At 40.6% G+C, this 13,277-nt stretch overlaps 1 protein-coding gene across 3 annotated transcripts in view; it reads right to left on the reverse strand.

Annotated features, from left to right (window-relative positions):
• Positions 1 to 8,636: 8,636 nt before the first annotated feature.
• FBXW7 (F-box and WD repeat domain containing 7) overlaps positions 8,637 to 13,277 on the reverse strand; it is a 177,089-nt gene continuing 172,448 nt past the window's right edge. For all 3 annotated transcript variants that reach the window (XM_065633369.1, XM_065633368.1, XM_065633367.1), the window contains 2 exons: positions 11,616 to 11,826; positions 8,637 to 10,643 (listed from right to left, as the gene is read on the reverse strand). In XM_065633369.1, coding sequence (XP_065489441.1) covers positions 10,375 to 10,643; positions 11,616 to 11,826 — 480 coding nt within the window. In that variant the 3' untranslated portion in view covers positions 8,637 to 10,374. The remainder of the gene's footprint in view (positions 10,644 to 11,615; positions 11,827 to 13,277) is intronic.

The following is a 13,277-nucleotide window of genomic DNA, read 5'->3' on the forward strand; positions in this document are numbered from 1 at the left end:
GGACCAAACCCCATTGCTTTCCAAGGGTAGCGCAAAATTTACATCCTGAGCTGGCAGGAAGAGGGACAAGGGTTACACTGAAGGTAGGTTTTCTCCATTTTGTAAGAAGGACAGGCTGAAATAGCCATCCCTCCTGGAAAGGGAAAATACCGTCAGTTGTCTCTGTACCTCTTACCTAGGTACAGAGGAAGCATCCTAAAATGTAGGCAAGGTAAATTTTGGCTTAGTGTGAGATAGTACTACTGTCACTTAATTTCTTTCATGACTGAGATAATTTCTTCCTGTTTATCACATATCTAAAAGAACAAGTCTTCCATTCTCAGGCCTGTGAAGCAGGGTCTTTTGTCTCAGCCGTATTTCTTTTACCGAAAGCCAAAGTGATAGAATAATCTTCATGGGCAATATTCCAAATTTTTAAAGAACAGCCATGGAGAGGGAGATGCTTTTCTAGAGGGTCTGGGTGTGTGGTGGCTGTGACCAGTCCAGAGGGAAGGGTTGGTGGCCAGAGGTGCATCTGTGTGTGCTCGTTCCAGCTGGGTGTATGGGAGGAAGGTGCTTCTGCCATGCAGAAAATTCAGGCTCCAGTTTGTGTGCATAAATAACTGAATTCGGGTATTGATTACAGACCGTAATTTGTTCAGAGAGTCAAAGATTAAAAGAACTCGTCTTCCTGTCAGAACAATTTTGTCTGCATTGTGCTGTCTGATAAATCAGATTGCATAATGGGGGTATTGTGTGGAATTTCCAAAAACAAGTAAGAAGATGCTGATATTAGACCCGTACTTTTTTTTTTTTTTTTCTCTGTGGTGCACTCTTTATGTCTATGGAAGAGCTTCTGCTCCCTTTACTTGTCAGGTTTAACTGCCTTTGTGTGCTATGTCGTGGCTCCTGTGAGCTGCACGGGGTGTTAGTCTGGTTGTCAGCAGGGAAGGTTTCTTTACCTCGGGCATTCGAGATACAATGCTAGTCACGTGTCCTGCTTTTTGGACTTTGAACCTCTATCTAATTCTAACTTATTTTCCCTGATCCAATGATCCTTCAGCCTGGAAAGGATGAGGAGCAACACTCATCTATTGTCAGCTTTGTTCAAGCCGTGGGGAAGTACCGTAGCTGCTGTTCTGTTTGTAAAACAACAGAAGCAAGAGCAAAATGCTTGAATAGAAAGATGAAAAATAAAAGCAAAACTCTGAGGCAAATCCTATTTATCTTTCTCACTAGGTAAATACAGCCATACAGTCTGTGAGTACACTACACATAGAGCTTGGGTGGGAATGCATTTGGAAGGAGAGGTGGTCACCTGCAATTGAAATGAAACAGGGACATAAAAGAAATGGAGATTCGTGTTTGAGTTTTGTTGGTTTGGGTTGTTGTGCGTGGGGTTGGTTGGTTGGTTTGTTTGTTTTTACTGCTTTTGTTCTGCAAAGATGAGGATGTCTTATTTGTGGCTTTGTAGCTTCGGACGCAGTTTGCGTCTTCCTTAATAGTTGCTTATCTTTTTAAATTAAGTTATGTTGGTTTAACAGTATGCAGAAGCCAAGTGTCAGAGAAGTGCTGGATGTCCCTGGCTTTTTTCAATTGAATATATTGTCACTAGAATAGTTAAATTTCACCAGTGCCAGGGTAGTGTACCCAGTACGTGGTCCCATCATACGCTGGCTCTGGAGCTTTTATTGCTTATGCTGTCACTGCATATTAAGAATTAGTGAGCAATGTGCACTAGATTGTTTTAGACGTGGTCTGTATATTATTCCTAACGTACCCTGACAGACCGTGCTAGCCCAGCTGCGCTGTGTTGGTAGTACCGGAAGGAATATCAGCCGCTGTTGTTAGGTTTGGAATATAGGTTCATTTACAGCCTCCAATTCTTATTTATACAGGGCTTTGTGAACCAGGCATCTGTTGGGAAGACTGTTTCTGTCCAGAGGTGAATCTGTCTAGAGACTCGTCACCAAAAGTAACTTCCAAATTCTGCACAGATTTTTAAAAAAACATGTATCACCTGTATTTCGTAACGAGGAATGTCTTCAAACTTACCTTTACACACTGGATTTCCTAAGGAGCAAGAAAACATACGATTTTTAAAGAAAATACTATCTTTTGGCAGAAAACAGAAGACAGAACGCTTGATGAGTATTGAATTGGGCAATGCTTGTTCCTCAGTTGTTTGTGAAATCAGTGGGATAATAGACCAGTCTGTGCTTAGAGGGCCTGATCCTATTGCTGTTGGACCATTTGAGTCATGTGTGGACAGTGGAAAGACAATCATTAGACCTTTCATGTTGAAGCAGACAAATAAATGAATTTTTGTGAGTATTTGCTACTCATCTGTCTTATGTATCTCGTGTATATCTTTTGTCTGTAGAGCAGTGTGAAAAAGACTCCAGCTCACCAACTCAGGTCTTGGGGCGAAGGCAACGAGAGAAGCTGGCTATGGCAGCTCTAAGTGGAGGAGAAGTCCACAAATGGGGAAAGATGAGGAAGATTTAAAAAAGTGAAGAATAGGGACGTGAATGATAAACATGAAAAGAAAAACATAGGGAACAGGACAAAGGAGGAAGTGAAACATAAGGGAACTCAAGTGTGAGTGTCAAAGAAAAGAGAAAATGAGGAAAGCCAATAGAAGAAAGCAGAAGGATGATGTAGTCGTCAAGTCTTTTTTAAAGTATGTAAAACGAGAAGTGTTTCAAGGCGTGAATGTGTGTGTATAGAAATGAATATGCAGTTTGAGCCTTTTAAAATATAGGCTGTAATCTTGGAATTTTGCAGCTCAAATTGGAGACCTGTGGGCTTAGTGGATCCGTATCCCATTTGGTTGTACTAACAGATGGCCACATTGGTGATACCTCACACAGAGCGTTCCTCCATCTGATTGCTCCTCTGCCCGGGGTTGTTCCTGTTCTGCCCCATGGCCAACAGTGATAAATGGTGAGGTCTCGAGCTGGTTCTGCTGGTGACTGCCTGGGAAACGGCAAATTGAGACAGATCAGGTATCTGGTTTTGAAATGTGAAAACGTATGTGAGACCGAAGGGTGGACACAAGGAACATCATGTTACTGTGCTGTTTGGGATGAAATGGGGTATTTTTGAAGCGTGGCAGTAGTCAGCAGAATGGTAAAGATGGCATCAGTGCATGCCTAAAGCATGTGCTAAATGGGCAATAGAAACACAAACAGAAAAAAAGATCAAGAAACTTTTCCCCTGGGGGAAACAACATAACATGTTTCTGTAAAACTTGTTTGAGAAAATGTGTATGCTGTAATAGTTAATTGAAACATTCACTCTTGTCAACTGAGAATAGACAGGAGGAACACCAAGCAGACAAGTAGCAGCAAACTGTCTGAAGGCACGTTTTTGGAGCCTTGTCTAGTCTGCAGCTTGAGTTCTTCCTTTTTTCAAACTATAATGTGAAAATTTGAAATCGGCAATGAGGATACTTAAAAGCAAATGACAGTTTGAAAGAGAAGGAAATGTAGTACCCAGATCTTCTGTATGCCACGGTAAAGGAAACATGTTTTATATTGTTTGTGTATCTGCAAAGCTGTGGTATTATTAGAAATTCATTTCAAACCGAGGAGCTCAAAATAAAACTCCCATTTAGGAACAGTTGTACTGCTCAGTTTGCCACATTGATATTTACAGCCAACTAATCTAAATCCCTCTATCCCATAGAAATTGTCAATCCTCTCGAAGGTGTGAGCATCTTCCCACACTGTCAGATTTGAATATTTAATCTAGAGACTGAAGTGGAGTCGAAATGCAGCTCCTTTGGCAATGAAAACCGCCTTTGAAGTTTTTGGATCTTCTACATTCCACGTTTCCTGTTTTAAATTAAAAGAACAAAGCGCCCTGGAAGAGTGCACTGTGAGCACCCTGCGAAACCTGCATCTCCGACATCTGGCCGGCTGACGTGAGGAGCCAGACAGGAGGAGGCGGTCGGGGCCATTCCATTCATCTTCCCGTCAGACAACCTGCCCAAGGTAAGAGAAGGTCATGCAAGTCAGAGCTAACATGGTTGGTCGTGTCCTCAATTACTAGACTAAAGGCTTCATAAAGGAAGTTTACTCCTGTGTTTTGTTGATGAGGGTGATGAAATACCCAACACTGGCTGTTGTAGGACTTACAGTGATCTCTTGGACAGAAAAAGCCCCAAATTCATTGCACCTGCTTTTCTCTGAACTTCATAGGTCAATATTAATCCAGCTCACATAGACCTTCTGTGTTTGTTCCCTCTCCAGCTTCCAGGCAACAGGATTCATTATCCTGCTTAAACTGTGAAGCTTTTTAGGATGTGCCTGTTTTGCAGGCATGGAAACACCCAGGCCAGATGAGGTTTGTGGCATTAAAGCTTTGTGTCTAAAAAAATAAGGAATTGAAATCAACTTGAAACTTGCCTAATTGCACTAGGTCTGCAGAATTGTTTTGAGTCTAGACTCAGGATGGAAATCATTTTAGCAACGCTGATAAATCTTTCACTCTGGGCTGAACGATGTCTTCTCATCTTCATGTACTACTTTGGAGCATTCAGTGTTGGGCTGAGATCGTGCTGTGCCCATGCAGAAAGGGGCAGAAAGCACCGTATAGATTCCAGCAGCACAGGAGGGCAGAGGGCAAATAGCTCAGCTTACCTTTCACCAAAACTGTTGCTGCCATGTAGGGCTGGACCAAATCAGCTTGTGAGCGGGGATCAGGTAGTCGAAGTTGGATCTAAGCAAGGCAGACGTGAGGACAGAGGAGGAGAGCTGGAGGATGCCTTTGGCCAACTCTCCATTGTCCTCTGCAGTGTGTAGTTCAGAAACACCACTGGATTCTTCTGTGCTGCCAAGTTCTTGAGTGGCAACCTCTGTGATTAATGATTTCTGCCACCTCTAGCCGGTGGGGACATGCTCTTCTAGCTCGGTTATTTCACAGGACTCTCATGTCCCAGCCAGGCTAGAGCAATGCAGTGGGCATAAAGCCGTTGGTTCTTGGGCAGCTGCAGTCACATGGAGCTGCAGCATTTCCCCTCAGCAGCGCGTACTCGTGGTGGCACAACGCACCGTTGCTTGTCTCTGAAGCACGGCTGCGGGGCCAGCTGGCAGCCTGGGCAGGGAGCAAGGGCCCATACTGCCTGCCAGCTTTTTGGTGACACCTATTTTGTCAGACTGTCTATCTCGGAAGGGATCTGGAACAGCTTTTTTGCTAAAACATCTGTTGTATTTATAAACCTGCACTGATGCTTGAAGAGGTGTTTGAAAAATTGTATATGCCATTTTTAGATGAAGTTTGAAAAACCTGGTATATATCATATAGATCATATACTTCATGTATGATCACAAACCTCATATATCATCATAAAACACTAAACATCATCACATGGCAGATGTACCTTTGCACATCAGGGATCAAGGTTATAGATAAAGTGGCAGGAGATGGAAAGAAAATAATCCCACTTTTGTTAAAGATCTAGTGGTCATTATGGCTCGATATTACCCTTAAAGTAATTAACCGTTGTTTGGTCAGTGACTCAAGTAATTACTGTCAGGTTTTTCTTTTTTATTGTTATAATCTAGTTGTTTTGCCTGTCTAATTATGGAATTTAATTATTTCTTTTGCTGAATGATATAGGTGTTGACTTGCTGATAGAAGTGACAGATTTATATTTATTTTAAAGTCAATTCTGTAAGCTAATAAAAAAAAAAAACCTCTTCCCATAAGCATACTGAAAGAGAGCTGAAGGCATCCAAACTTTTTTTCTCTGGCAAAAGCTCTATAATGGTAACAGGCAAGATTCTGTTTTGCTGCTGCTGCTGTTTGGTTGGGAGCTGGTTCTTGATTACAAATCAGGAGCCGGGCTGCTGTGGGAGAGGGTTTGGTGAAGGTTATGCCCGCACTAGCAATTAGTGCTGTGGGAGCAGAGCTGTAGCACCCATTTGCTGGTCCTGAGGACCTAATGTCCACATGGATGTATTTTTGAGATGTTGGAGCAGCTCTGGTTTGGTCCCACGTGCTCCAGTGGTTGCTGGAGTGCCTGGGGTGTGCTCCTGGAGAGCTGCTCCAGATTTAGTCACACTCTGAAGGGGAACCCTCTTTGTGGGCTTCAAGGCACCACTGGGCTCTCTTGGGAGAGCGGCCGATCTGAACTACAAATTGGTGCAGACACAGCTATTAAATGTCTGGTTTTCTCTCTTAAGTAAGTTGAGACTATAGGAACAGGCTCTTGGAGGAAATGGCAATACTAGTTCTGACTTATTGCTAGCTAAAATCAAGGTCTGCTAAGAATAATACCTTAAAAACCAAATCTTTTAATGTTGTTGACTTTTCTTCAGATACAGGAGAAAATGAGGAAGCTCTTTCTGGAGCTAAAACAAAAAGAAAAAAAGGGACTCAGCATTAAAACAAGAGGGTAAGATGCCAGAAACACAAGTGCAATTACCTCTCTAGGATAGCTGCAGATATTTTGACATAGCCTACGATGAGTAGGGCACTAGGTTCAATAAGTGCCTGTGTATTGCCAGCATAAAGCAGTTACAGTCTTGTACTAGTATTCTTAAATATCTTTATTAAAAAAAAAATCTACTCCACCCACCCTAAAATCCAAATTTAATTACACAAAATGAAGACATTTCCTAAACAGTCTCAGTTGGAGCATGTGCCGCCAAACTGGAGACTTCATACCAAGGGAACTGTGTAATGGTGAGTGCATCAACATAAAGGGAGTGGTCAAGGGACTGTGAAGAAAAACTGCTTCAACATTTTCTTACAAGTGATGTGTTTACTACAGGCCCATATTTGAAAAGCTGTCAGTTTAATAAACTAACACATTTCTGCTTATTGTGCTATGTTGCTCAAGTGTCTCATAAGCAACATCAACTCCTACAAACCTGAAGAGACTTTTCACAAATAGAAGTCTTTAGAGCACTAACACAAGTAACTTTGGGAAGTTGTTTTATTGAAGGGGAAAAAGCCTTTCAAAACCAGTAATTTTTAAGTACTGTGTTGTTTTTTGTATTTATTGTGACAGTCTATCATAAGATATCTTGAGTTTGCAGCCAATATAATTTCTTCTTAACCTAAATCTGGAATGAAGGAAACTGTAAATGTGGTTTGCTTAACGTGTTCAAGTTATTCCGCATTAATTCAAACATAAGATAGTGTTGGAAGTGCACTACCAACTGAAGAACTTCTGAATTCTGGTTAAGCACATTTTGCTCCTGGTCATATTGGCTGCTTAAAGTGTTCTTAAACACAGCTTGAACTGATTTGGATTTCTTAAGTCTTCCTCCTCTGTCATTTCACTCTTCTGCCCCGATTTGTATTCCTGCCCTCCAGTGCAATGTTACTCAGAAATCCCTCATTCTCCTGTGCTGTCAGGCCAATGCCTTTGCTTTTTGAAAATATGTTGTTGCAATTTCTACACATCATGGAAGAAAATTACATAATCTTAAAAGCTATTGCTCTGTTCCCTGCATTAAATATTCATATTTTTACCCTCTCTTTGCATCCCCTCTCACAAATAGTTCAGCACAGACTGACGTACCTCCTGTCATAGGGGACTGAGTCCTGGCCAGTGTCCTCAGCAGAACAACGTGAAGTCCTGCCAATCCTTCACTCTCATTTTGGGAGAGAATTAGCTTTTTAATTGTTTTTACAGAAATACTGAGACTATCATAGCTTTTTAATGTTACTGCTTGCTGCAATTTTTTTTTTCCTTAAACACCAACTCAATGAACAGATTTTTACGATTTGTAGCTGCTCAGTCATTTTGTATGGCTTTTTAATCTCCAGAGGCCAGATGGAAGCGTGATCCTTCAGCACGGCTTGTTTTGCATAATGTAGGAACTACATTTGAATAGCATAGTCATAGATACAGTACAACTATATAAATATTTTTCTTCTCCATCCATGTATTTTCTCTTTTAGTGTTTTGGTTTTTTTGTAATGAGTTTTCTACAGGGAAAACTGTCACTTAGAAGTAAATGCTGCGCCCTGACAGAAGATTCTTGCACAGAAGAGAACAATGATTCTGGTCCAGGAGATCTGAGAGAAAACCTGCCACCCAAGTGGTGAGTTTCTGAGACAGCTGATGACTTACCTTGGTTTCAGGGCACTGATAAAACTGCTGTTGGACTGATCTGGAATGATGTGGGTTTTTATTCCTTCTTCGTTAGGCTTTCTTTCAAGCTCTCCTACAAACCTAACTTTGATTTTGGTTGTATTTATGGATTTATTCTCTGCTGTCAGCCGGCAATCAATTGATTGAAATCCATAAATAATAAACATCAGGTTTGAATTTAAGATGCAGTTACAAGATGCTATCGGAAGATTTTATGTACCTGAGCAGCTTTTTATAGCCAACTCCCTCCAGAGTCAAATCCTGCCACGTTTTAGTGCCAGGAAGCTAATGGGCTTTCCTGCATGTTTGTCGAAGCCCACGTGACAAATCCTATACAGCAACTGAAGGGGAGGACACTCGCGCACCTGTTTGTGGAAGCGTTACATAAAACGTCCTGCGACATATTTTAGCATCTACCAGTAAGATGAGCAACTTGACCTAACTTAGCCTTTGTAGGATATATGATATTAAATTAACTAGAAATAGGAAAGAAAAAAAAAAAAAAAGACAAACTAACATGAAAAAACACATTTTATTGCACTTAAGTTATAAGAAAATAAAATTTCTAAGTGAATCAAACCATAGACACAATCCCTTTAAAGGTTGTTTTCCTCCAACATGTCAGGTTGTTACATAACTAAAATTAACCAACTGGAATCTGATTGTTTTAAATCAGACTATAAATAAAACAAAAAAAAAAAAACAAAAAAAGGAGGAAAAAAGATCGCCTAGGATACAGTGTTAAACCACTTTCACAGTTCAGCTTGAGTTGTGGCTCTTGGAGAATGAGGCAAACCATTTGACTCTTTCCTTTCGCATTTTGTTTCATGTGACATGTTTACAAAAACCTAAGTTTTTGCTCTGTCAGTTCCTCCCAGCAATAACTGTAACAGCTGTTTTTTGTTTGTTTTTTTTTTCCTCAAATACTGTAAAACACTAAGACTGACCAGCAACTTTATTTTCATTTTTGTATTTTATAATATTTTTTAAAAATTTTGTCAGTTTTTTTTTAATGTATGTTCATTCCATTCACCACAGCCCTCACAAAGAAAAATTTCCCCACAGAACAGGCTGCAATAGCTTTGTTCTAAGGAATGTGTTTTAATTTTTGCCCAGAAAAAAAGAAAATAAGCTTTGCACACACACTCAATTCTTTATTTGCAGGCAAACTTCACTCTTAATTGTCTGAAACTCTTCCACTCTCAGCCTCTTAGAGGCACAGTTGGCTCAAGTTTCAGTGGCAAAAAGTCTTTTTCTGTAACCAAACTAGAGCAAATTTGGAATTCAGTCTGGGACTAAAACGTCACAGCAGAAAAAAAAAATAAAAAAAAATAATTTGCTTTTCTTTCTTTCATTTAGCAGCATAAATAAGTTTGGCCACTGGGAATACAGTACAGGGGTGGGACAACAATCCCGTAATTGAAGACCTACTTCTAGCACCAGCATTGCGAATTAAATCCATCAGAGGACTCTCAAAACCCAGGACAACTTGCCACCTCAGAGCAACTTATGCGTTGAAGAGTGTAGATGGAAGCAACAGTAAGATTAAACAGAGGCTAATACTGTGATTGACATTGGCAATGGTTGGCAAAAACCAAAAAGAGGAATAAAAGAAAAAAAAAAAGAAAAAGCTCTGATAAAACTGTACAAAACAATTCACAGTAATATTTTAGCTTTTCCACACCAGGAATGGACTCTTTGTTTTTGTGTTTTCATTGCAGATGCTCTCTAGTTTTTGAAAGTCAACCAGTGCTGGTAGAGGTCGGAAGGGCCGGCTGGAGGGCGTCCGCTCCAGCCCCTGCCCGAGCGGCGCCGGGGGAGAGCGCGTTGCTCTGCGCCAGCGGACTTGCCTGGGCAGCTTCTTTCAAGAGCTTTGTGGTAAAATAACCTGTTAACGAGAACTGTAACTTTTTTTTTTTTTTTTTTGCCTCCAAATTGCTCAAAGAGCAGTTGGAGGAAAGCGAAGAAATAATTGCACCTGGTTTCATTTCCGAAGTCATATTTTTGCAAAGCTGCCCCGGTCAAAAGTGTAGCCTTTTTATGTGACGAGACAGCGAATGCCTCTCTTGTCAGTTATAGTTTGTCATCTTTGTCTTCTCCTTCGTAGTCTGTAGGTCTTTAGGATCTGTTGCCCCAAGCCAACATCCTGCACCACCAAGGACAAGGGATTTTTTTCCTTTTTCTTTTTTTTTTCTTTTTTTCTTTTTTTTTCTTTTTTTTTTTCAGGGGGAGGGAAAGGAGAACATCGTCTACACGTTTGGACAAATTCATCTTTCTGCCCTTCACTTCATATCCACGTCAAAGTCCAACACCAGCAGCTTTGTTTCCTCAGTCCCGTTGCGGCTTCCAACTGCACACACCAGCTTTGTGTTAGAAGCTCTGATCCGCCACACGACGCCTCCACTTCCCCCGCTCTCCAATGTGACTAGATTTCGGATAAATTCACCCGTTTTCAAGTCCCAAAGTTTTACAGTCCCATCATCTGAGCTGGTAATTACAAAGTTCTTGTTGAACTGTAAACAGGTCACAGCACTCTGATGCTTGTTGGGACCTGTAACAGTGAACCAAAAGCATTTTTATTTGTCATTGGAAAGCAATATAAAATAAATACCTAGCTATCTGCATACAGCTTTTTTTACCTAGATGCATTAACTCAGGTTTTGTGCATTAAGAGGCACAGAAGCCTTGCTGTGCTTTCAAAAGGTGAATGCAGGTTTAGAAAAATCCCCCAGTATTTCCTTCTTTGGTACAGTGATCTCGTTTTGTTGCATACAACCAGTGGGGCAAGTGTGCACTTGGACAGGACATTCATGAAAATGAACTTAACCATCCAGAATGAGATGAACACTGTGTTTGTCTCCAAGTCTCTTTGAAGTGTTATTGAGCGATTATCAGTAAATATTGACAGTTCTATATTGACATATAAATATATACTGTTAAAACAGCAGTTTGCTTTACAGTGAAATTTAATTTTCTGCTCCAGCCAGCGATGCTGCATATGATGTACGGGAACGACTTAAGATGGTTTTTGTGAGGGGGAACAAAACAACGTGTTTGTGTGCACAGTGCCTGAGTGACAACTGCCACAATGGAAACCTTTCTCCTTACTGAAAGAAAGAAAACATCTTCCACTCATTTCTCTTGATTTATTGCAACAGACAGTGTACTTTGCCTCCTGATGCAATTAATCAGTAGGCTTGGAAACATCCAAGTGACACCTAAATAAATACGTTGAATGACTGTTTTGAGATGTCATTTCCTACATATTTCTGTGGCCTATTAGGCTAATGTACCCGTAGCAAATTGCTATCAGTCCAGACCATCTGCCTTTCATAACAGGCAAGTGATTTGAATAGATTAGATTAAATAGATTTTGTTCTTCTAATTCAGAGAAAGATCATACAGCTGTCATCAGAAAAATATTTAAGTTGTAAGTGGTCTGTGCTTGGGGTTTTTTGTATGCAATTTTTAAAGTTTAATTACCACAGGCAGTTCGATTTACAAGAAGGTAGTTTAAGCTCACCTTGCAATGTCTGTAAACATTGTCCTGTTTTAATGTCCCAGATTTTGACTGTAGAATCAGCATTCCCAGACACGAGTATATTGTCCTTGAGTTCCATTCCACTAGTGAGAGACTGGTGGCCTGTCAGCGTGTGAATGCAGTTGCCCGTCTCCACATCCCAAACCCGGATGGAAGTGTCGAGAGATCCACTCACCACATGGATACCATCAAACTACAAGAAAGGTAAATCTATTAGAAACAATTACAGTAGGATCTTACGAAGGCTATTAAGCATTTAATTCACTAACGTGCAACACTAGATACTAAATATATATTCAGAAACTGCATGACCAAGTAAGAATTCAGTCCAAGTAGAGATGGCCACATTTGGTATCGGAGCAGGCGACTGACGGTCAGTGCCACTCCTGTTGTAGAGGTGGTCTGTGAGGTACACAGTTTTGAGGACAAAGACTCTGAACCACTGATCTTTTAAATATAATTCAGCTCCCTTGAACACAACAGAATCCTGTCTGTACTGCAGCGTGTGATGGTAAGAGAACGTTGCTTTCCTAATAAAGATGTTAACAAGCCAAAGCTTTTCACAAGCCAGAGGGACTTGAAGCTAGACAAGGGCAACAACATTAATCTAGAATCATCTACACAAAGGCCAAAACACAGGAAAATGGAAGGAATGGAACTGAAAAATGCTGGATTTAGCCATTTGATAGTCATAATTGTATGCAGTAAGGAACCTGAACTTCCTAGTCATTGTTGGGAAAAGTACACAGGCTACCACAGATGTCCAAAGTTTCTTGGGTTTTTCTGAGCATATATATAAAAATATGTAGACCATGGAGAGGAATCAGCTAAGAGATGAGACACTTTTGACCAAGAGGACTGAACATGTTGAGAATTTAAAGACGGAAAGTAACTTGAGTGATAGTGACAATGACATAAGAGTTCAGGATTCTCAAAGAAGGAACGGAAAAGAGTAGTAGAATAAAACCCATGGGCTTCAAGGAGGAATACTTCAATAAATGGAGACTTCCTTCCCATGAGGTTTTTATCTATCTATTCTCTGAGGGGAAGAAGAGTTCAGGGGAGTTGGCACTTAAAGACACAAACTGTCCTTGCGTGAAGGAAAGATACGAAGTGTAGTAAATTACCAAGACCCACTTGGCTAAAACACAAGGAATTGTACAAGAAGTAGAAACTAGATCAATAGATGTGTTTAAAAGAGCACGCTGGGCCAAAACCAGAAAGGCGGGGCACAAAACAAGATAAAACTAGCAAGAGCCATTAAGAATGATAAACCACTATTCGGTAAAAAACAAAACAAAACAAAAAAACACACACAAAAAACCCCACAAAACAAACCAACAAGAGGAAGGCCAAACTTAAATATAATAGCTGGTCTCACTTGCTGTGTCCTTCCCACTGAGCATAAATAAGCTTTTAAACTTTTTTTGCTTCAGTCCGCAGCCCTCGGAGAGTAGACTCACACCACCAACACCACTGTCAACTGAGTACAAACTTCTGCTGGAAAGGGGGGAAAACCACACGAGGCAAGTTGTTTTAATACAAACTCGGAGACATCTGCTGTGATCTTTGAGAACTCAGGGAAGACAGACAAGTTTCAGATGGCAAATGCAATTCTTTTCTTATTGAAGGAGATGATGATGG

The sequence above is a fragment of the Caloenas nicobarica genome, chromosome 4 (assembly GCF_036013445.1).
Source record: "Caloenas nicobarica isolate bCalNic1 chromosome 4, bCalNic1.hap1, whole genome shotgun sequence".
Classification (NCBI taxonomy): domain Eukaryota; kingdom Metazoa; phylum Chordata; class Aves; order Columbiformes; family Columbidae; genus Caloenas; species Caloenas nicobarica.